This window comes from Zootoca vivipara, chromosome 2, assembly GCF_965207765.1.
Source record: "Zootoca vivipara chromosome 2, rZooViv2.hap1.1, whole genome shotgun sequence".
In the NCBI taxonomy this organism is placed as follows: Eukaryota; Metazoa; Chordata; class Lepidosauria; order Squamata; family Lacertidae; genus Zootoca; species Zootoca vivipara.
Genome location: NC_142584.1, coordinates 53,911,168 through 53,929,340, shown reverse-complemented (window position 1 = coordinate 53,929,340; position 18,173 = coordinate 53,911,168). Strand labels below are relative to the sequence as shown.

At 39.6% G+C, this 18,173-nt stretch overlaps 1 protein-coding gene across 7 annotated transcripts in view; it reads right to left on the bottom strand.

Annotated features, from left to right (window-relative positions):
- The window catches only part of RAPGEF6 (Rap guanine nucleotide exchange factor 6), a 125,207-nt gene that overhangs the window by 9,562 nt on the left and 97,472 nt on the right, over window positions 1–18,173 (bottom strand). For 4 of the 7 annotated variants that reach the window (XM_035105425.3, XM_035105429.3, XM_035105426.3 and 1 more), the window contains 7 exons: window positions 17,927–17,950; window positions 12,413–12,633; window positions 9,456–9,647; window positions 8,227–8,361; window positions 6,750–6,863; window positions 3,395–3,623; window positions 1,306–1,817 (listed from right to left, as the gene is read on the bottom strand). In XM_035105425.3, the coding sequence (XP_034961316.1) occupies window positions 1,306–1,817; window positions 3,395–3,623; window positions 6,750–6,863; window positions 8,227–8,361; window positions 9,456–9,647; window positions 12,413–12,633; window positions 17,927–17,950 (1,427 nt within the window). The remainder of the gene's footprint in view (window positions 1–1,305; window positions 1,818–3,394; window positions 3,624–6,749; window positions 6,864–8,226; window positions 8,362–9,455; window positions 9,648–12,412; window positions 12,634–17,926; window positions 17,951–18,173) is intronic. The other 3 variants (XM_035105427.3, XM_088661898.1, XM_035105428.3) reach the window with 1 other exon arrangement.

Genomic DNA, 18,173 nt, shown 5'->3' with positions numbered 1-18,173 from the left:
AAGAGCAACGAAGGGCCCAAACCAGGATGCCCCCACTTTATCCCCAATTATCACAAACAGCTGATCAATGCACAGAGGTCGCACAAAAATAAAAACTGCAACAATACCCTCAAACCCACTACAACAACTTCCCTTACAGGGCTTTCAAATATTTTTAAAAAACAGTCAGCTAAGGATTCCAAATAGCATATTCCAGACATGCAGCCAACACCATGCCTAAATATCCAATATCATAAAACACAACTCTCTTCCCGTATGGTCCTATATTTCATACCTGACTGATGACATTAGGAAGGTACTGCTAGCAGTACGTGAATGTGCACTGCTACTAGCAGCTGAGCATGTAAGGCAATCTATCGTGTGGAAGAGGATGCATATCTCACCCTCTTTCACAAGATTCCTGGGGTGGACACTGATGTGGGTATGAGATATGATGTAACATGGTGCAGCTGAGGATGAATTAAAGGGAGAAAAGAGGTAAAGGGCAAGTATAGCATCTAGGAGCAGAGATTGCACATTGGAAAGGGCAAGCAAAAGAGAGAAGTCCCCTGAAAAATGTATCCATCTCCTTTTCTTCAGTGCTGGAGGCAGCTTTCATATCTAAGAAAATGTGGGATATGTTTTTTTCCCCAATAAAAGAATCCCCATGATTTGTGTATTCTCTAAACTGATTTACAATCTGTGTACAATTATATTTTTATGCCATATTTCCCGAGTTCAATAATACGACTTGATATTGTCATTTTGGTTTGAAATCTATTTGTTTTGGGCACAAAATACTTCCTGGGATACTCAGCATTTGGAGGATGGCCAAGCTGATGGCAATGCAAAATGACACCTGGGGACTATTTTCTTCCTGCCTTAAGGGCAAAGGGGAGCAGGTAGGCAGGGCTGAATGGCTGGAAAAAGCATCACAACGTGGAAAATTTCTGCACCAACGTGGTCATCTCCAGTGTAATGCATCAGAGTGCTCAAGAAAGGACAGCCCAAATTCTTATTGGAAAACTGCAAAAAGATATCTCAGAAAGGTTTTTTGAAAAAGGTCACAGGGGAAAATTCCCTCTGCTTGTTGCATAAGCCTGCTCCGTCCCCTGTAAGGCAATCAAAAGTTTGCTGTTCTATTACTTTAAATCCCACCCCTGCTCCCAAGGAGGTCTGGAAACACTTTGGGCTGCGGATTTATTTGATTGAAAACATGTGTACAAACTGGATTTTAACATGCAATCTGCTGATGTCATTTCTTAACAGCTTAATAACATAATACATTACAGCTGTGGGAGCTTCCACAGCCTTTGGATGGCTTACCTATGAGGCCTCTCTCCGTACTCGAAGTGACAGTTTTGTATGTTGTATCGCCACCTGCTTTGGAGTCCAAAACTTCAGCTTGCTCTACTGCTAAGCTGTCAAGTCCTCTCCGCTTTACTGTCCCACAGTTTGCTTCATATGCATCTGATAGAGAACTTGATGAAGCCCAGCTCTGCCGGGATTGGTCAAAGTCCATGGCCGTTTTGGATTGCCTGCTGCTGTTTGAGGGGGTGTGGGGCTGCAAGTGAATCTCTTCAGGGCAGCTGCTTGGTGGTTCTACTTCAGCAATGGCCCTTTCTAAGTGAGTGTGGCGGTAAGAGTTTAAGAGGTCCCATCCTTTCTGGTTCTGGATATTTTGGAAGTTATCATGAGAACTACTTGAGCAGGAGGTCCAGCTCCCACGACCACTATCTGCTGCTTCTATCGTGATGTGTTCGTGGGAAATCTCCTCTGTACTCATGGAAGATGGGACAGGCAGGCCTCGGATCACTGGAGGTCTCGACAGTGGCCAACTGAAATCGAAGACCACAGCATTATAAAGGCAGCATGCAAGCAATTCAATGGCGACAAATGACGACAACATCCAGAGTTAAAGATAATCTGTAAAATGCTCACTCACCTCTTTGCATCTGAGCACATTGAGTTTAGAGTCCAGTTGGTTCAAAATATGACTGCTTTTGCCTTAACCATTGGTTGTGTCTATACAGTTGTACCTTGGCTCCTGAATGATTGAACCCCAGAAGTGAGTGTTCTGGTTTTCAAAGAACTTCTGCAGCTTTTGAGCCAAGCAGAAGTCGCGCCTTGGTTTTCAAACGGTTCTGGGAGTCGAACTGACTCTCGGAACACATTCTGTTCGAGAACCAAGGTACTACTGTACTGAATACTTATCTATGTCGTATTATATCTAATACAATGTTATGGTAGGGTTATCCAATGTGGTGCCTTACAAATATTGCTGGACTCCCAACTCCCAACAGCCCCAGCCAACATGGGTACTGGGCAAGGTTGATGGGAACTATAGTCTAATAACATTTTTAGGGCACCACATTGTCTATGACTGCATTACAATGCCTTTCCACTAGCCAAGTCTTCCAACAGGCTCCGCCAACCGGAAATGCTGATTTCTATGGGTGGTAGTTAACTAATTGAAATTAACATACCTAAGTTAGTCATGATCAATAATATTAGTGTGTCTACTATGAGGAAAGTTAGATAAATACAACCCCATGATCTCCCTTCTTTCTTTTCTTCAAGACAAGCATCAGGCCATTACACATCTAAATGCTACAATTTTACCTGCTTGTAGGAAATAATAAGTTCAACATCTTATATTTTCAATCTTTATGCAATTTCTTTTAACCTATCCTGACATGGCAAATCACGTACTGAGCACCGAGTGCTATTGCATTTCAAGAAAGAGTTATTAAACGATTCAGTGATTAAGTGAATATTGATTAGTGAACAGCAACATTAATTGAATCTACATGGGAAGATTTTATTTTTATTTATTTATTACAAAAGAAATAAATGTTGGCAAAAGTTCTACAGACCCCGGAGGCCTTAGTTATAATTGGTATTGTCCAGCCTTCCACTGGCAGAATCCATCTTCTCTTCTGAGAGCGGCAACCTGGTTTCTGACCATTATGCCTTAGGCATAAGCCTGGAAGCACATTTCCCACTTGCTTAGCAGAGCTGTTAAAGTACTGTCACGAAACACCATGGTCACGCTGTACATTTGAACGCGAACACATTTTAAATGGCAAATCTTTTCAGGGCTTTCCAGGATAACATCTTTGAACATTCAGTGCCTGGTGCTATACCAGAGGCAATTTATTTAAATCCTGCAGCTTTAATGCATTTTCTAGGATGTACATTAATACACCAATTTAAAGGCCTACCAATATAGGGAAAATCATAGCCTGTTTAAAATTCTAACTTGAGATTTCCCGAACAGGGAGCATACTTTGCTCTTTCTAAAAGTGGTTTTCAGCAGGCTAATAGCACCTGTGAGCATGATTACAACATAGGCAGTAAATGGCTTGAACAGAAAATCCTTTCGCTACTCTCTTGCGTGTCAATCACTTCTTACCCAGGGCAAGGCTGGCTGTATTCAGAGGACGGGTGAGGGTGCTCCTTCCTTTCAACTGCTCCTACTGAATCCACAACTACAACAGCCTGAGCCAGACATCTTTCATCCTGAAGGGCTGCAGACATAGAATCAGCAGAGCAGTTGCTCACAATGCTGGACCGTGAAGAGATCTCGCTGTGGCTGGAATCTGAAAAATTCTCAGATTTTGCAGATGGTATCAGGGCATAGCCTAAGTAGGACAGGGGAAGAAAGGATTCAACTTTTTTTTAGAGTTCAGACAGCCAATTTATGACACTGCTATGGTATTTTAAAGACAAATATGCTTTCCACCACTTTTCTCTCCTCCCTTGTATGGCTTTTTAATTGTTCATTTTATGCTACTGTGCTTCCGTTTTGTTCAAAGGAAGAGAATAAAAAATCAACTGTAGAGTGGAGCAACGCTTCACTAATTACTTTGAACATTTGTCACAAGGATACAATTTGCATGCTTTCATTCAAATGGCTATAATAAATAATGAAAACAGAGAAGAAGAAAAAACAACCACATGGGATTTGCGGATAAGGCTTCTTTGAAAGCTAAACATAAACCGGAATGTATTTTGTATAGTTATGTTTTTACCTCTCTCTTCAGTACATTGTATTTTATTTTATCACTATGGCTAGTAGCTGATGCAAATAAGGATTCTTCTGATTCTGAAGCTAAACACAGGGAAAGTAATTTGCCAGTCAATAGGGATCAAGAATCTGCAACGATTTCACCCAAGATACACCTGCAAACAGTTTAAAGTAATTTTATGTTCATTTGCACTAACACCCTCCCCCCCATTAACAAAATCTAAGTTGTTCATAAATCTAGACTGAAATAGGCTATAGATATTGTGTTGACGGTTTGGCTTTAATTTACTCCAGTTAGGTTACGTAGGAAAAGTATTCATTAGAATGACAGTTCCAATTTTTGTTCTACTTGCTGTTCTTGAAAAAGTGGTACAGGTAACTAATAGAATTGTGAAGTTGGTAGGTACACTAAAGGGCCATCTAGTCCCCTGGAATGCAGGAATCACAGTTAAAGCATCCCTGACAGATGGCCATCCAACCCTGGCTTAAAAACCTCCAATGAAGGAGAATCCACCACCTTCCAGGGAGACCATTCCACTGTCAAATGGCTCTTGCTGTCAGAAAGTTCTTCCTGATGTTTAGTCAGAATCTCCTTCCTTGCAACTTGAATTCATCGGTTCAGGTTGTCCCCTCCAGAGCAGCAGACAACAAGCTGGCCCCATCTTCCATGTGACAGGTATTTGAAAGTGGCCATCATATGGTACAGCTTGATTTTTCCAGGCACTTTCTCTCCAGCTGCTTAACATGTGTCATTTCAACTTTACAGAGTTGAAGGCTAGTTGGTTGAAATCACACAAATTATAAGCATGGAAGGCAGAGAGCTCAAAAGCTCTTTTGCGCAGGGTTTTCCCAGTGCAGAAAGAACTTCTTTTCTGGGACTGCAGCTGAGAGTAAGCTGGCTAGGATCACTAAAACCTCATTCACCGGAGGCAACTGTGGCAAATCCTTAGAAGGTGCATGTGCTGGTAATTGTCTTATCTGGCAATCTGAACAAAAAAAGTACCTGTTACGGTCTTTGCTGGGCTGAGAGGCAATAAAAAGCCTCAGAAGCAATAGGTCAGGCATCCCCAAACGTCAGCCCTCCAGATGTTTTGGACTACAATTCCCATCATCCCTGACCACTGGTCCTCTTAGCTAGGGATCATGGGAGTTGTAGGCCAAAACATCTGGAGGGCCGCAGTTTGGGGATGCCTGCAATAGGTTCACAAATTAATCCTAAAGCCTATGGTTTGTTGCCTCTCCAGTGAAGTAAGGGCAGAAACAGAGGATATCAGGCACAACTGAGCAGCATCCCATTAGCACACTGCTTATTCACTTTAGACCATAGTTTGCTTTAAACTGTGGTTTAACTTTGGTGGTGAACCAGTCAAATATGAGCTTCAAGTAGAATTTTTATACCAATATTCCTGCTAACTCACATGTTAGGGAAACTTTGTGAAACATTTTAAGTATATAGTAAAAACAGAAACCTCTGTATCATGAAAGCAGTTGGGAAGTGAAGCTAAAACCTTTGATTACATAAAACACTCACACCTGTATTATTAATTTTTTTAAAGTAAAATGAAACTGTAAATCGCAAAAGAGAACATGTTACACGTAACTGAATAGTAATGCAAGAGGGCAAATATTGAGAACTGTTGTATATTTCAAACAGGCTGAGTTCTCCAAAAGAAAAATGAAAAAGGTACACACAAGCTTATGCACACTTTCTTGAAAGTAAGTGCCATGGTCCTTATGCACAGGTCAAGCTATAAGGGCTGATTCCTATATGCAGATCCACGTGGGAAGGCTTTTGTGTGAAGCAGTTACTCTACTACAGTTCTGTTTATCTCATCCATACCACTATATGACCTGTGCACTTCTATTCATAGTATGAAGTACACACAGAGCTGCTTCACACAATTTGCTTGCCATGTAAAACCGCATGTATATAATTGCATATCATGCAGCAGCCCAACTGGAAATTGCATGTCGCCATGTATGTGGCAGGGGGGCTAGAAAGCATGATAATAAAGCATATTTTTAAAAGTATTTTGCACTAGAAAGCATGACTCGTTAGTTACTCGCTGTATTCTCATCCTCTGTACAAACCCTGCAGAACAAGGCTTAATCCGCTATTAAGCTGAGATACAAATCTATTTCTAGTCAGTCATTTCTCAACCATCACCAACAGAAGAGGTTGGATGGTCTTCTAAGAAGCTCTTAACGGGAGTGTGGTCCTTCCCGCTTTAATACTGAAAATGTCCAAGTAAAAATGAATCTCTTGCTAATGTCGGCTTCCATGTCTGAAAAAACTCAAAATGGTGTCACACATACTTAACATATCTGAATAAATATTTACAGTATAAATACAGATTTAAGCCTGACATAGGCAGAACGGCATGTCACATAGTCTTCCTTCTCTTGTGCCTCAGCTGTGGACATAACCACATTAGAGAGCTACTGTTTCCATGGCTACTGGCTGTATGCAACACATTACTGTCTATGTCCTTTTGTTTCTCAGCTCTATCCCTTTCCTCCTGCATGCACTTTGCGTCCATGTCACGGGTGACAGCTGATCTTTCCCTGGAGATACTCCTTTCCCTGAATCTTGCAAAGGGAGAGACCATTCTTTTCCTGGGCTTATACTGAAGCTCTGTCTTGTCTCTAGCATTCTCACTTTGCCTCTTTTCAGCACTGACTGATATTTCTGCTGTCCTGCTAGTCATCTGCTGGATTTTCTTTTGCAAATAAGCCCCACCTATTCCATAGCTGCGCTGTCCACTGTTCTTGTTGCTTGCTTCGCTTGCAAGAGATGAGGACGAGCCAGAGAGGTTGATCTGGCTGCAGTGATCAGACCTCTGGGGATTGCCAGCTACAAAGAAAGGAACACGCAAAGTAAATAACATACTGGCAGTAAAATGAACACTCTTCTTGTTTTTTAATCTACGTAATGTTACACTTGGATGCAGCACAAAAGGAAACATAAGCTGCAGTTAAGTAGAGAGAGAAGAACGATGTGCCTGTTTAATTAGTTAGAGAACAAGTAATCTAATTTTAGCTCTGCAATGAGATGTTAACAAATACAAAACAGGGCAGAGGCCACTTTTATCAAAGCAAGGTTGTTCTTAAAGAAAACAACAACCCCTGAATTGAAATCAAAGAAGACAAAGCAATAATCATGGAGACACATCAAAGTTAATGAAAGTCACATGCTTATGCAGAAGATTCTAGCAGGAGTAACTTTTGGCAATCCAACAAAAATAGTCAAATAACAAAACAAAACAAAAAAGACACACATGGTTCTTTGAATTACTGTATATGAACCAGCCTGGACTCTGCAACCCAGACCCGGGCCTTGTGATCATCATCTGAGGCCCCTCTTCGCTTGCCCCTTCCACAAGAGGTGTGGAGGGTGGCGACACTGAGAATGGGCCTTTTCTGTGGTGGCTCCCCACTTCTGGAATCCTCGCCCCAGGGAGGCTTACCTGGCACCTTTGTTACATATCTTTAGGCACCAGGCAGAAAGATTCCTCTTCTCACAGGCCTTTGGCTAATTAAACACTCTATGGCCTTTTAAATAGTATATTAAATCAACACACATAAAAACACATCATCCTACTTGCTACCAAGGAGTGTGGTGGAGTCTCCTTCTTTGGAGGTCTTTAAGCAGAGGCTTGACAGCCATCTGTCAGGAATGCTTTGATGGTGTTTCCTGCTTGGCAGGGGGTTGGACTGGATGGCCCTTGTGGTCTCTTCCAACTCTATGATTCTATGATTCTATGATTCTACTTATAGCGGTTACATATCTTTTCCCCCAAGCTTTTCCTGATCCATAAGATCCCCTGAATTAATTTTTTATTTTATTTTATACGCTTTTACATGTTTTTATACAGCTGTTCTACTTGTTTTAGGTTGCATTCATAATTACATTATTTTTATATTTTATACCAAATAAGAGATTTGTAAAATATTAAGTGGTTTATAAATGCCTTTCAATAAATAAAATATAATAATATGCAACGTTAAAAACTTTCCTGAAAGGTTTCAGGCACAATGGTCTTTTCCAGGAACACATGAAGTTTCTTTTCTTTTCCCCAGTGAATAAGTTATGCCTTTTGTCAATACCCAAAGCCCATCTTTTGAGTTTAATTAGGGAAGGACAGATCTTGAGGAGAAGAAAACTAAAATATAGTTAAGCTGAGACATGTTAAGACTAAACTTGTGTCTACTCCTACCTTTGCGTGGGGAGCCCTGAGGAGAAGCAGGAGGACTGGAATGCAAAGAAGATGCCATAGATATATTGTCCTCTGCTTGTTTTTTACTGTTTGTTTCCTCAGACAAACTCATTGACTTCTGAGGCGAACCTGCACCTATGAGAGCAATCACAAAACAAGACAAATGCTTATACACACAATTCAAACTGAAGAGTTCCTACAAAGGCATCTTTTATGGTCCAAAGGCAACTGAAACATGACCAAAATTATTCCTGGACTCTTTTGTAAAGGTTACTTTGTTGGAAGACAACTTTTAAAAGCCAGCCACGTTCAGCAGGGCCTCAAGTTATGTTGGGAGATGTTCATATATATGGAAAACACAGAGACTCATACTGTCCCCAAACCTCAAAAGAGAATTTTGAATCACCCCTTTCTGGTTTACATGAATTTGACAGAAGTTGCAAGATATTTAGCAGAAACAATTGACATTCTCAGTGTCCCTTTCCATGAAATGTAGGAGATTTGGGAACATTTGGTATGGCTTAATTTGTCTTTATGGAAAAATTGACTTCTCAAATCTCTATACAAATGTTATTTAATATATTTGCATTTTTCAAGAAGTAATATTCTCAAAGGAATATACAGTGGTACCTCTACTTACGAATAACTCTACTTACGAATGTTTCTACTTACGAATGGAGCTCCGTCCGCCATCTTGGATGCGGTTTAGATAGGATTTTTTCTACATACGAATTTTTAGATAGGGTTGCTTCTACTTACGAATTTTTTCTCCCAATGCATTCCTATGGGATTCGACTTACAATTTTTTTCAACTTACAAATGTGCATTCGGAACGCATTAAATTCGTAAGTAGAGGTACAAACTACTTATCAACCATACAATAGAATACATTTTAAAACCAGAAAAATATATCTTAACAATATTTCAAAACTTAGTAATACTAGTCCTGGATAATTTAAGATTATCAAAATCAAGCTAAAATTAAGGATTTTGTTTGAATAATTTAAACAGAACCCATCAGCTGCTGAAACTGTAGTGTTTTATAATCTAGTATTGTGAAATATATGCTAGGATATGACTATATCAAAATGGAAATGAAACTGACATGCTGTAAGTATAGCTTAACATGATGTTAAGTATAGCTTAACATTAGCCTTGCAAAACCTTCTATCTGCCCATTTTATATAGTAATTTGATTTAAGAAGTGAATCCTGTAGATAAATACTCACTAAAAGTCACATGGTCCTTGGTTGGTGCTTTTTTCCGAATGGGGTACAAGTTAACAGCTGGAACCTGAAGGACTTGACTCATTCTGTTTTGCTGATGTAGATGAACTTTTGTAGTTTGGCCAACAGATCTCAGTGGCATGGGAGACATTTCTACAGCTTTGCCACCTCGTCTTTCACTTAGATTTTTCGTCACTGACATGGTGAAAAAGAGAAGTCAATATTTTCCCCCCTATAATCTGTTGCAATGTTAATAAAAACCACAATTAAAATGGAATGTGTATTGAAACACTAGATGGCAAGCTGGTATTTTTGTATCCATAGCAATATCTGTAAGGATTCTTATCCACTTGTTCTTTAGAAAGTTACCCCCAGTGTTCCACTAGGTGGCAAACTTAACTCATAGAATAAACTATACTGCTTCAATTTCATTACCTGAAGATGCTCATCTATGTTGTAGCCTCAATCTACTGCTACTCCTGCATCCAGCACAAAAATGGTGCAAACATTACAGCTCTGACCTGCTTTGCAAGGTGAAATGATGCAGGATTTGTGACTATCTCCCCCCCCCAAAAAAAACCCCCTAAAAATTAGAGAGAATCTGCTTTATGAATCAGCACTATATATTTTTGGTAGTTAGTGTTATGCATTTCCAGAGGACAGGTTTTCTAAACAGCTAAAATAGCTGTTTATATATGAAACCCTGTGAAGTTCCTGATTTCATAAGGAAAGTAAGCTTCTGTTTCAATGAGGGAAACAAGCTTCCGTTAAGTTCAATTAAATATGTACAGTTGGCACTGTCTGACAGGATATACAGCTGAAAACCTCTATTGGAAAGTAACTTCATGATGCTTGCCTTTTACCATCTGCGCACAATTAAATCACCTCTGAAGTTAAAAAGTAAACAGCACATTCAAACTTTATCTTTACATTTCTGTTAATTTACTGTAGGAGAGGAAACACCGCTTTGGGATGAAGACAGAAGCATTTGCATACCTATATCTCAGACTACCCATCAAAAAATTCAGAGCGCTCCAGATCAGAAAACTTTCAACAGCCAAGAAGGCAAATAATTAAACAACTGAAATTAAAAGACGCCTGCTTCTTGGGAGAAAAGCAATGACAAACCTAGACAGCATCTTAAAAAGCAGAGACATCACCTTGCCAACAAAGGTCCGCATAGTTAAAGCTATGGTTTTCCCAGTAGTGATGTATGGAAGTGAGAGCTGAACCACAAAGAAGGCTGATCGACGAAGAATTGATGCTTTTGAATTATGGTGCTGGAGGAGACTCTTGAGAGTCCCATGGACTGCAAGAAGATCAAGCCTATCCATTCTGAAGGAAATCAGCCCTGAGTGCTCACTGGAAGGACAGATTGTGAAGCTGAGGCTCCAATACTTTGGCCACCTCATGAGAAGAGAAGACTCCCTGGAAAAGACTCTGATGTTGGGAAAGATGGAGGGCACAAGGAGAAGGGGACGACAGAGGATGAGATGGTTAGACAGTGTTCTCAAAGCTACGAACATGAGTCTGACCAAACTGCGGGAGGCAGTGCAAGACAGGAGTGCCTGGCGTGCTCTGGTCCATGGGGTCACGAAGAGTCGGACACGACTAAACAACTACAAAATAATCGTAAAAGCAGCAGAGTCTAGGAAGATCAGCAGCATAGAAATGGAACTAAAAGTACTGGGGGAAACAATGTCTTGTGATGATAGAAAATGTAACATTCGGTACTAGGAGAATTCCATAAACAGTATGCCATCACTGAAAAAGCACTTTCCTGGTGACCACCCACCAAACTGCCAAAGGCAGTTGTAATTTTTATAACCACTGTGCCAGGCAGAACAGTCTGTCATCCCCCTACTGACAATTTGGGGCCAAGGCTGATGAAGAGAAACTTGCCCAAGATCACCTAGGGAACTTTTCCAAACTGGGAAGCCTAGCGAAAAGGAAGTTGCGAGGGAAGGTCAGAAGAGCCAAATATCTCCAGAAAACTTGGAGGTTATTAAAAACCACAATAATAGAAGCTTAGCTATATTTACTGCAGATCACAAAAGGTGCCAGCAAATTTCATGAGAACGTTAGTGTGGTTAATGAGCACGATCAGGTGCAAGAAGGCTCCTTTCAGAAAATGAAAGTCTTCCCAAATGGTAAGAACAAAAAGGCACACAAACACCCAGACACAAAAATAATGCAAACAGGCTGAGGATTGTTTACAACAGTCTTCCCTAACCTGGTGCCCTCCAAATGTTGACTATTAATTACAATTGCTTGCCAAAATTTAGATAACCTTAATAGTGCATTATATTTTGGAGTATGTCTTAAGACGTTCGTTATTTCCTGAATAGCACAGGTCAGAGGTCTGTTTATAAACTCTTCCTCTGCATCAACCTCTGTTAATTGCCAAGGCATTCAAAAAGTGTCAGACCATCATGGTATATCACTCTCCTCTCTACCATTTTCTCATTTTCCAATAAAATAATTTCTTCACTTATGTCTTTCTAACTATTTGTCTGTGATAATATTTTATCCTTTCATTTTCTTGTCACTTCGACTAGGCTTGCCATTATCATTTCTTGATTCTGTAAAGTGCTAACTTGGCAAAAAAAAAATGCAACATACTATGGAATTTTTTGGCAGGCTAGTGATAGGCGCATAGATTAACAACTGAAGGTCAATGGTAAAACCTATAATTTCAAGTTCGTGCAAACTCAGTCAAAACTCAAATTGACAAGATGCCAAATATTCATCAAGGGTTTGGGGGTTGTTGTTGTTGTTTTCCGGTATCTGCTTTTAAATATATATTTAGCCTACATTAAAACTATGCTTAAGAGAAAACCAATAGAAATGCACATAATTAAGTAACCATAGAAAATTAAATCTAAAGAATGGCATTCTTCCTTACTAACACCACAGACTGTAGAAGCTCAATTGCATTCCTAAAAGTTTTCTTTACTTACAAGTGCTATACGCAGGTTCACATTGAAGTGACATTATCTGGAACTTTTCTTCATCTGTTTCCACATTCAGATTGGAGAGGTATTGTTTGACTTTCCTGGCCATCTGAGCGTCCTCATACAATTTTTTTGCATTTAGAAGGGAGCTGCGCCGGGCACGTTTTTTGTGTGCACCTCCTTGAACGTCCAGCATGTTTGAGTTTGTGCTGCCCTGACTTAGTGATCTGCAAAAGAAGACATTGAGGTAGTTAAGCTGCAGCCGCTTTAGTAGTGAGGAACCAAAGCAACAACACTGAAGCATAAATACTCTTCCATTAAAAGCGCATGCTGATGTCAAAAGGAGATGAATAGTGTTAACACAACATTTGTTCTAAAGCAATTTGCAAGACTACTGAAAGAGTTAATATGTCCAGGAGAGAATTATAAAACAAAAAGTGTGCAATGATCAGGAACTAGGAAAATTTCTAAGTAAGCTCCTCCTAACAGATGTAACTAAGGCTCATCAGACTTACACAGAAAACCCCAATACTGTGTTTGGGACAGAAGATAAATTTCTCAACAGTTCTGAATTCGGTGTTAACGCAATTTGGTCTCAGAAGATTAGAGCATGAGCAAAATGATGGTTGAAATAGCCCTTTCTTCTCTCTCTCAGAGCTGTTCGAAAGCTTGCAAAATTGGAAGGGAAATGTTTGCAGTAAAACAAAAATCAGAATTCCATTGTATCAATAACTTCTGGTAGCAATACTTTGCATAGGGGTAGGTGAGCTTCATTATTTTTACCAAATTCCAAAAACTGGAATTTCATCTTGTATTTATCAGAAGACAGCAATGTGTTCTCTGATGAACAAGGTGAGTCTGCCAAGAGAGATTAATGTAAGATTTGCTGGGAGCTGCTATAATTTACTATTCTGTTTTTGAAATGGGAGCAACAACAGCGGCTGTGATCAAGAGATTTGTGTGTGGAAGACCCAGGCACACTGCTGGATGTTTTTCTTTATGGTTTTTATTCCAGCAGTCGCTCTCTGAATTGCAAACTGCATTTTGAAGCATGGCAGTTCAGTGGAGGGGGAACTGCTGGACAGGACATGTAAACAATGTCACCCAGCTGCATGCATAAGGTGGACTCTTTGAATAGCGACCAGCGTTTGGAAAATTGGAACCTGGGATTCTAAAGATGATTATCTCCCGTGAAGACATGTAGTCTTCAACAACAACACCTATTACAAAATCCTTCTCATCACACCTGTAACAAAATTACCACCTTTGGACAGAAACAAGCTTTACTCTCATTGAACAAAGTGTCTTAATAGTTAAATGGAAAATAAGGCTGATTGTCTTTAAAAGTGTGCGCCTTCCAAACTTGCAATTTTCTCTTGTTTTATTGTGAGATAGAAATGATAATTTGTTTGTGGCCATTTAAACAATTCTAGGTGTTATGCACTTAAACTGTGAGAGCTCCGATTCCTTCCATAATCTGTCCCTGAGCCATCTAACAAGCAGTCACAATGATCTGGAGAACTAGACAAATACCTTCTAATTCAGTACAGGGAACTACTGTTGCTAGGGAAGAGGCAAGTAAGATACCTCAATTGGAGGGAGTTTTTTTAAAAAAAATCATTGTCATGAAAGAGTCTGAATTTGAAAAATTCTGTGTCAATAAAAGCAGCATGTTCTATGATACCAAATAGGCAGTAATCAGAAAGAAAGTAGAGACATATTTTCAAGCTGACATAGATATAAAAACTCCATATTCATGAGGCCCAGAGATCTTCTGAGGAAGATACGCAGATCTGATGTTCTTTGGCTTTACTGTTGAGTCAGTAAAGCAAAAACCAGGAGCAAAAACCGGGAGAACAAAATGGAAAATGAGGGGACTTAAGTGAGTGTTTGGGTAAATTTCCAGAGATCCCTATACTGAATGATATAAAAGGAGAAAGATTTTGGGTCTCTGTCTCACAACGCAACAGGAACAGGAAGGGGAAAGGAAGTGATGGAAGATTTCCAGTAAACAAACAGGGAGAAACTGTGTACAGAGTGAGGAAATGGATGGTGAGGGAAAGAACTTGTGAAATTTCTGGTTTTATCTTGGGAAAGCTTCTGACAAGTATAATCTAGTACAGTATATCAAGTAAGGAAGAACCTGTTTTTCCAATGAAAGCTACTAAAAATTCCATGTATATTCAGGTTTCTTCCCTCTCAGGAATTTTGCAGTTTTAGTAACTTGGAGAGTACGTTTCAATTTCAAGGATGATCTAACTCCAGTATATGTCTCAAAAAGTACTTTGAACTGCAGGCTAATTGTATATATTTATTCTGACTGAATGGCATTGGGTACAAAAGTACTGCTATAGGAAAACAAGGTGGACCACCTATTTTTTATGAAACAAATTTTAAACTGTTAAACAAATTAGCTCAATATTTCAACAGGGGACACAGCCAAACAGAAAATGCTTTGAAATACATAAGCTTAACAACAGAAGCAGCAAGATTTCAAACAGCAACAAACATTAGAATATGAGTTCTGAGAAGTAGAAATGATATTGAAAGAACAAGGGACACACTGAGTCAAATAATACATATAAAGGAACAACAGGTTTAGATAACACATATTCACAACAGAATGAAGACTGATCACTGATTTGTTGACATCAGAGCAGCAACAGGCTCAGAATGTTGTACAGATTTAACATGGGAAAGTTTCGTAACTATAAACAATCACAAACCACAAGATGGAAATACAAGTTATGTAACCTGGTGACTTTGGTTTGTTATACACTATGTTTTTGGTGTGTCTTTAAATCTTAGTAACTTAAACATTTAAGTATCCTTTTTATTAAAGCATCATATTAACTCATGTTTCTTTAATTTTCCCAAGTAAAATTTTAAATGCAAGCTATACAAGAAGGAAATGTATTTATGTTCTTTACTGTCATCTGAATATGGATAATCAAGAAGTGTTGGCTAAACTTTGGCCCACCAGCTACTGCTGCTGGATTACAACTCCCATGATCCCTGACTATAGATAGTATTGGCTACCGCTGATAGGAGCTGAAGTCCAACAATATCTGGAGGGTCAGAGGTTTCTGACCACTGATCTAGAAGAAACATCTATTCTTTGACCTTCCCCCAATATTAACAATTGAAATCTCAATCTTGCCCATTCCAGAAACCAACACTGAGTTTTTGGAATGCTATAAAAGGGTGAAATAATATATTAAGGGAAATAATTTCAGGTTCTTTTCTGCAGATTCCATATCTCAGGAATATGATCTCATTTAGTTATGGTTAAGTTTCCCCCTCTTTAGTGATAAATATGACAATGCAAAATTACTATCAAGTCTGATCCAGTGTTATGGTCTGGGCCCACAGAAGTGCCAATATACCCATATATAGCTTACTTGGAATGACTTCATATTCATTTAAACGGAAGCAGTCATTAAATGTGTGATACTCTGTGTGATCCTCTGGTTTTAAATTAACATGGGACCCCATGAAACCCCAATATCAGAATGCGTGCAAAACTTTGGACTGAAGCAATTAGGCCTAAATGCTCAATAGCATGAGCCTATGCATGTGTGCACACCTAAGTAGCTTATACATGTTGGCTGGAAATTTAGGCTGCATTATAGTGATCATCTTGGTCCCTTGCATACATTCAAGGAATGACCAGCACTTCCAATAAAATGTGAAAAGAAAAGACACTGTACTTCTGAAGCAGGGGCTTTTAAGTTTTGCCTTAATAAGGAGACAATGATTCAAGATTCTCCATCCAGAATAGGAGCCATGTGTTGCCAAGACGCAAGAGAACACTATTGTGTTAAGGTAGCAAACAGTCCATAATATACTCTATATTATTTATTTCATTACAACAGTTTGAAAACCACTTAATCACAGTCATCTCTAAGTGGTGTACAGGAGACCCAATACAGTAAGAATAAAGATGAGTTAAAACTATAAAATCAGAATTCAATTAAAAAGTATGCTTGCTTGATTTATTTATTTTTAAGTCTTTTGTGGGTGTCAGAAGTTCAATAGGTAGTGGGCCTGTCTGACCTCAACTAGCAGAGGGTTCTATGAAATTGGGTCCACAGTATTGAATGCATACTTCTTGGGGATCTGAGCCATGGGAAACCAGTAACAGTGACTTCCCCCAAAGACCTCCAGCAGACATGGAAGGGGTCCAGCAGACCCTGACGCTTCCAAGTCTCAAGTTGCTAAGGACCTTGTACATAAATACAAAAACCTTGAACATGGCCTGGTGGCATCATTATCAGTCTAGCCACAGTATCCTGGAATAGCTGGAACCTCTGGACCAGACCCAAAGGTAGCCCCACATAGAAAGCATTGCAGTAATCAAGATTTGAGATCATCAAAGCATGAGTTTAGGGTCCAATTGGACACAGTAAACATGTGGGGATATAGCAAGTAAGCTGTGTTACTTATTGAAAAGGCAGAAACAAACTGAAGCTCTTCTGTTTAACCAAATCCATGCAGACCAGAAGTAGAAAGGTGAGACCATTAAGTGGATTACTCACCACAAGGGGTGATGTTTACGGATTTGGTGTTTGTAAGATTGTTCCATCAAAATGGGGATTCGGTTGCTGTGTTCTAGCCATATGAATTTAGAATAGGACTTCCGGAAGACTTGTTAGAATTCCTGTGGGTGTCAGCAGGTCCTATTCTGCAATTGTCATGGCTGGACTGGTTGGCAATTCAGCCTGCATTGGGGTGGTTAAACTGTGGCCCTCCAGATATTAACAGATGACAGCTACCATCACCCCCTAACCTTTGGTCATGCTGGTTGGAGCTGATAGAAGCTGGAGTCCAACAACATCTGGAGGAACTCAAGTTAGCCACTACTTTCTGACACAGAGGTCTCTAGTGCCAATGAGCACTGAGTAATAACAGGATGCACGACTTCTAGAGAGATTGTGTCCAAGGTTTTGAGGACTGAGCCCTCTGTCAAAAGACTCTTCACTGGAAATCCATTCCTGGCGTGCAGACTGCATGGATGTCTCTAGGTGCTGATGACAGAACTTTGTGGCTTCCAGGATCCTTCATACAGGTGGCTATCAAGCTGTTTCCCCTTCTTTTACAGCTCAAGGTAGTGACATTTTCAAGCAAATAGCTGGATTTTCTAAGGAAATCTATGATTTAGAACCATGGAATGCCTCCATGGTAGGGACAGGGGAAGTTGGACATCCTTTAATAGACATTTAATGCCAAAGTTTTAAAGTTATGTTAATCTCAAGTGAAAAGGATAAGCTAACTATGATTTTGTTTTGTAAGAACAATAGAAAAGCCCTCCCCACCCATGAGTGCATTCAGGTTTGTTAAGAATCCATGTTATCGTCGTGGGCCTGTTTTTCCTTAATTTTGGGAATAGTTAGAAACAACTGTTGCAGAGTTAATAAAATGCATGCTATTGTTCAGATGCATGCATTAATGAGGATGCAGCATGTTAAAACTGGCATAACTTTTTTTTTGAGTCTTAGTTGCATTAATCTCTACACTTACCCCAAACTCCTCCACCTCTTCTTCCTGTAAGCAAGAGCCATATACAATGAAGCATGTATTTAAAAAGAAAAGCAAAGGGGGAAAATCACAGTTGAGAGTCAGAAAGGAAGAGGATGTAGACAGGAAAAAAAGAGAAATGAAAATTTCAATTAAGTAAAACAGGTCTCAAAACAGTGACACACATTTTTCAGTGGAATAGAGACAGAACTTGTTACTATGTGCAGTGAATACACAAGCACAGAGAACC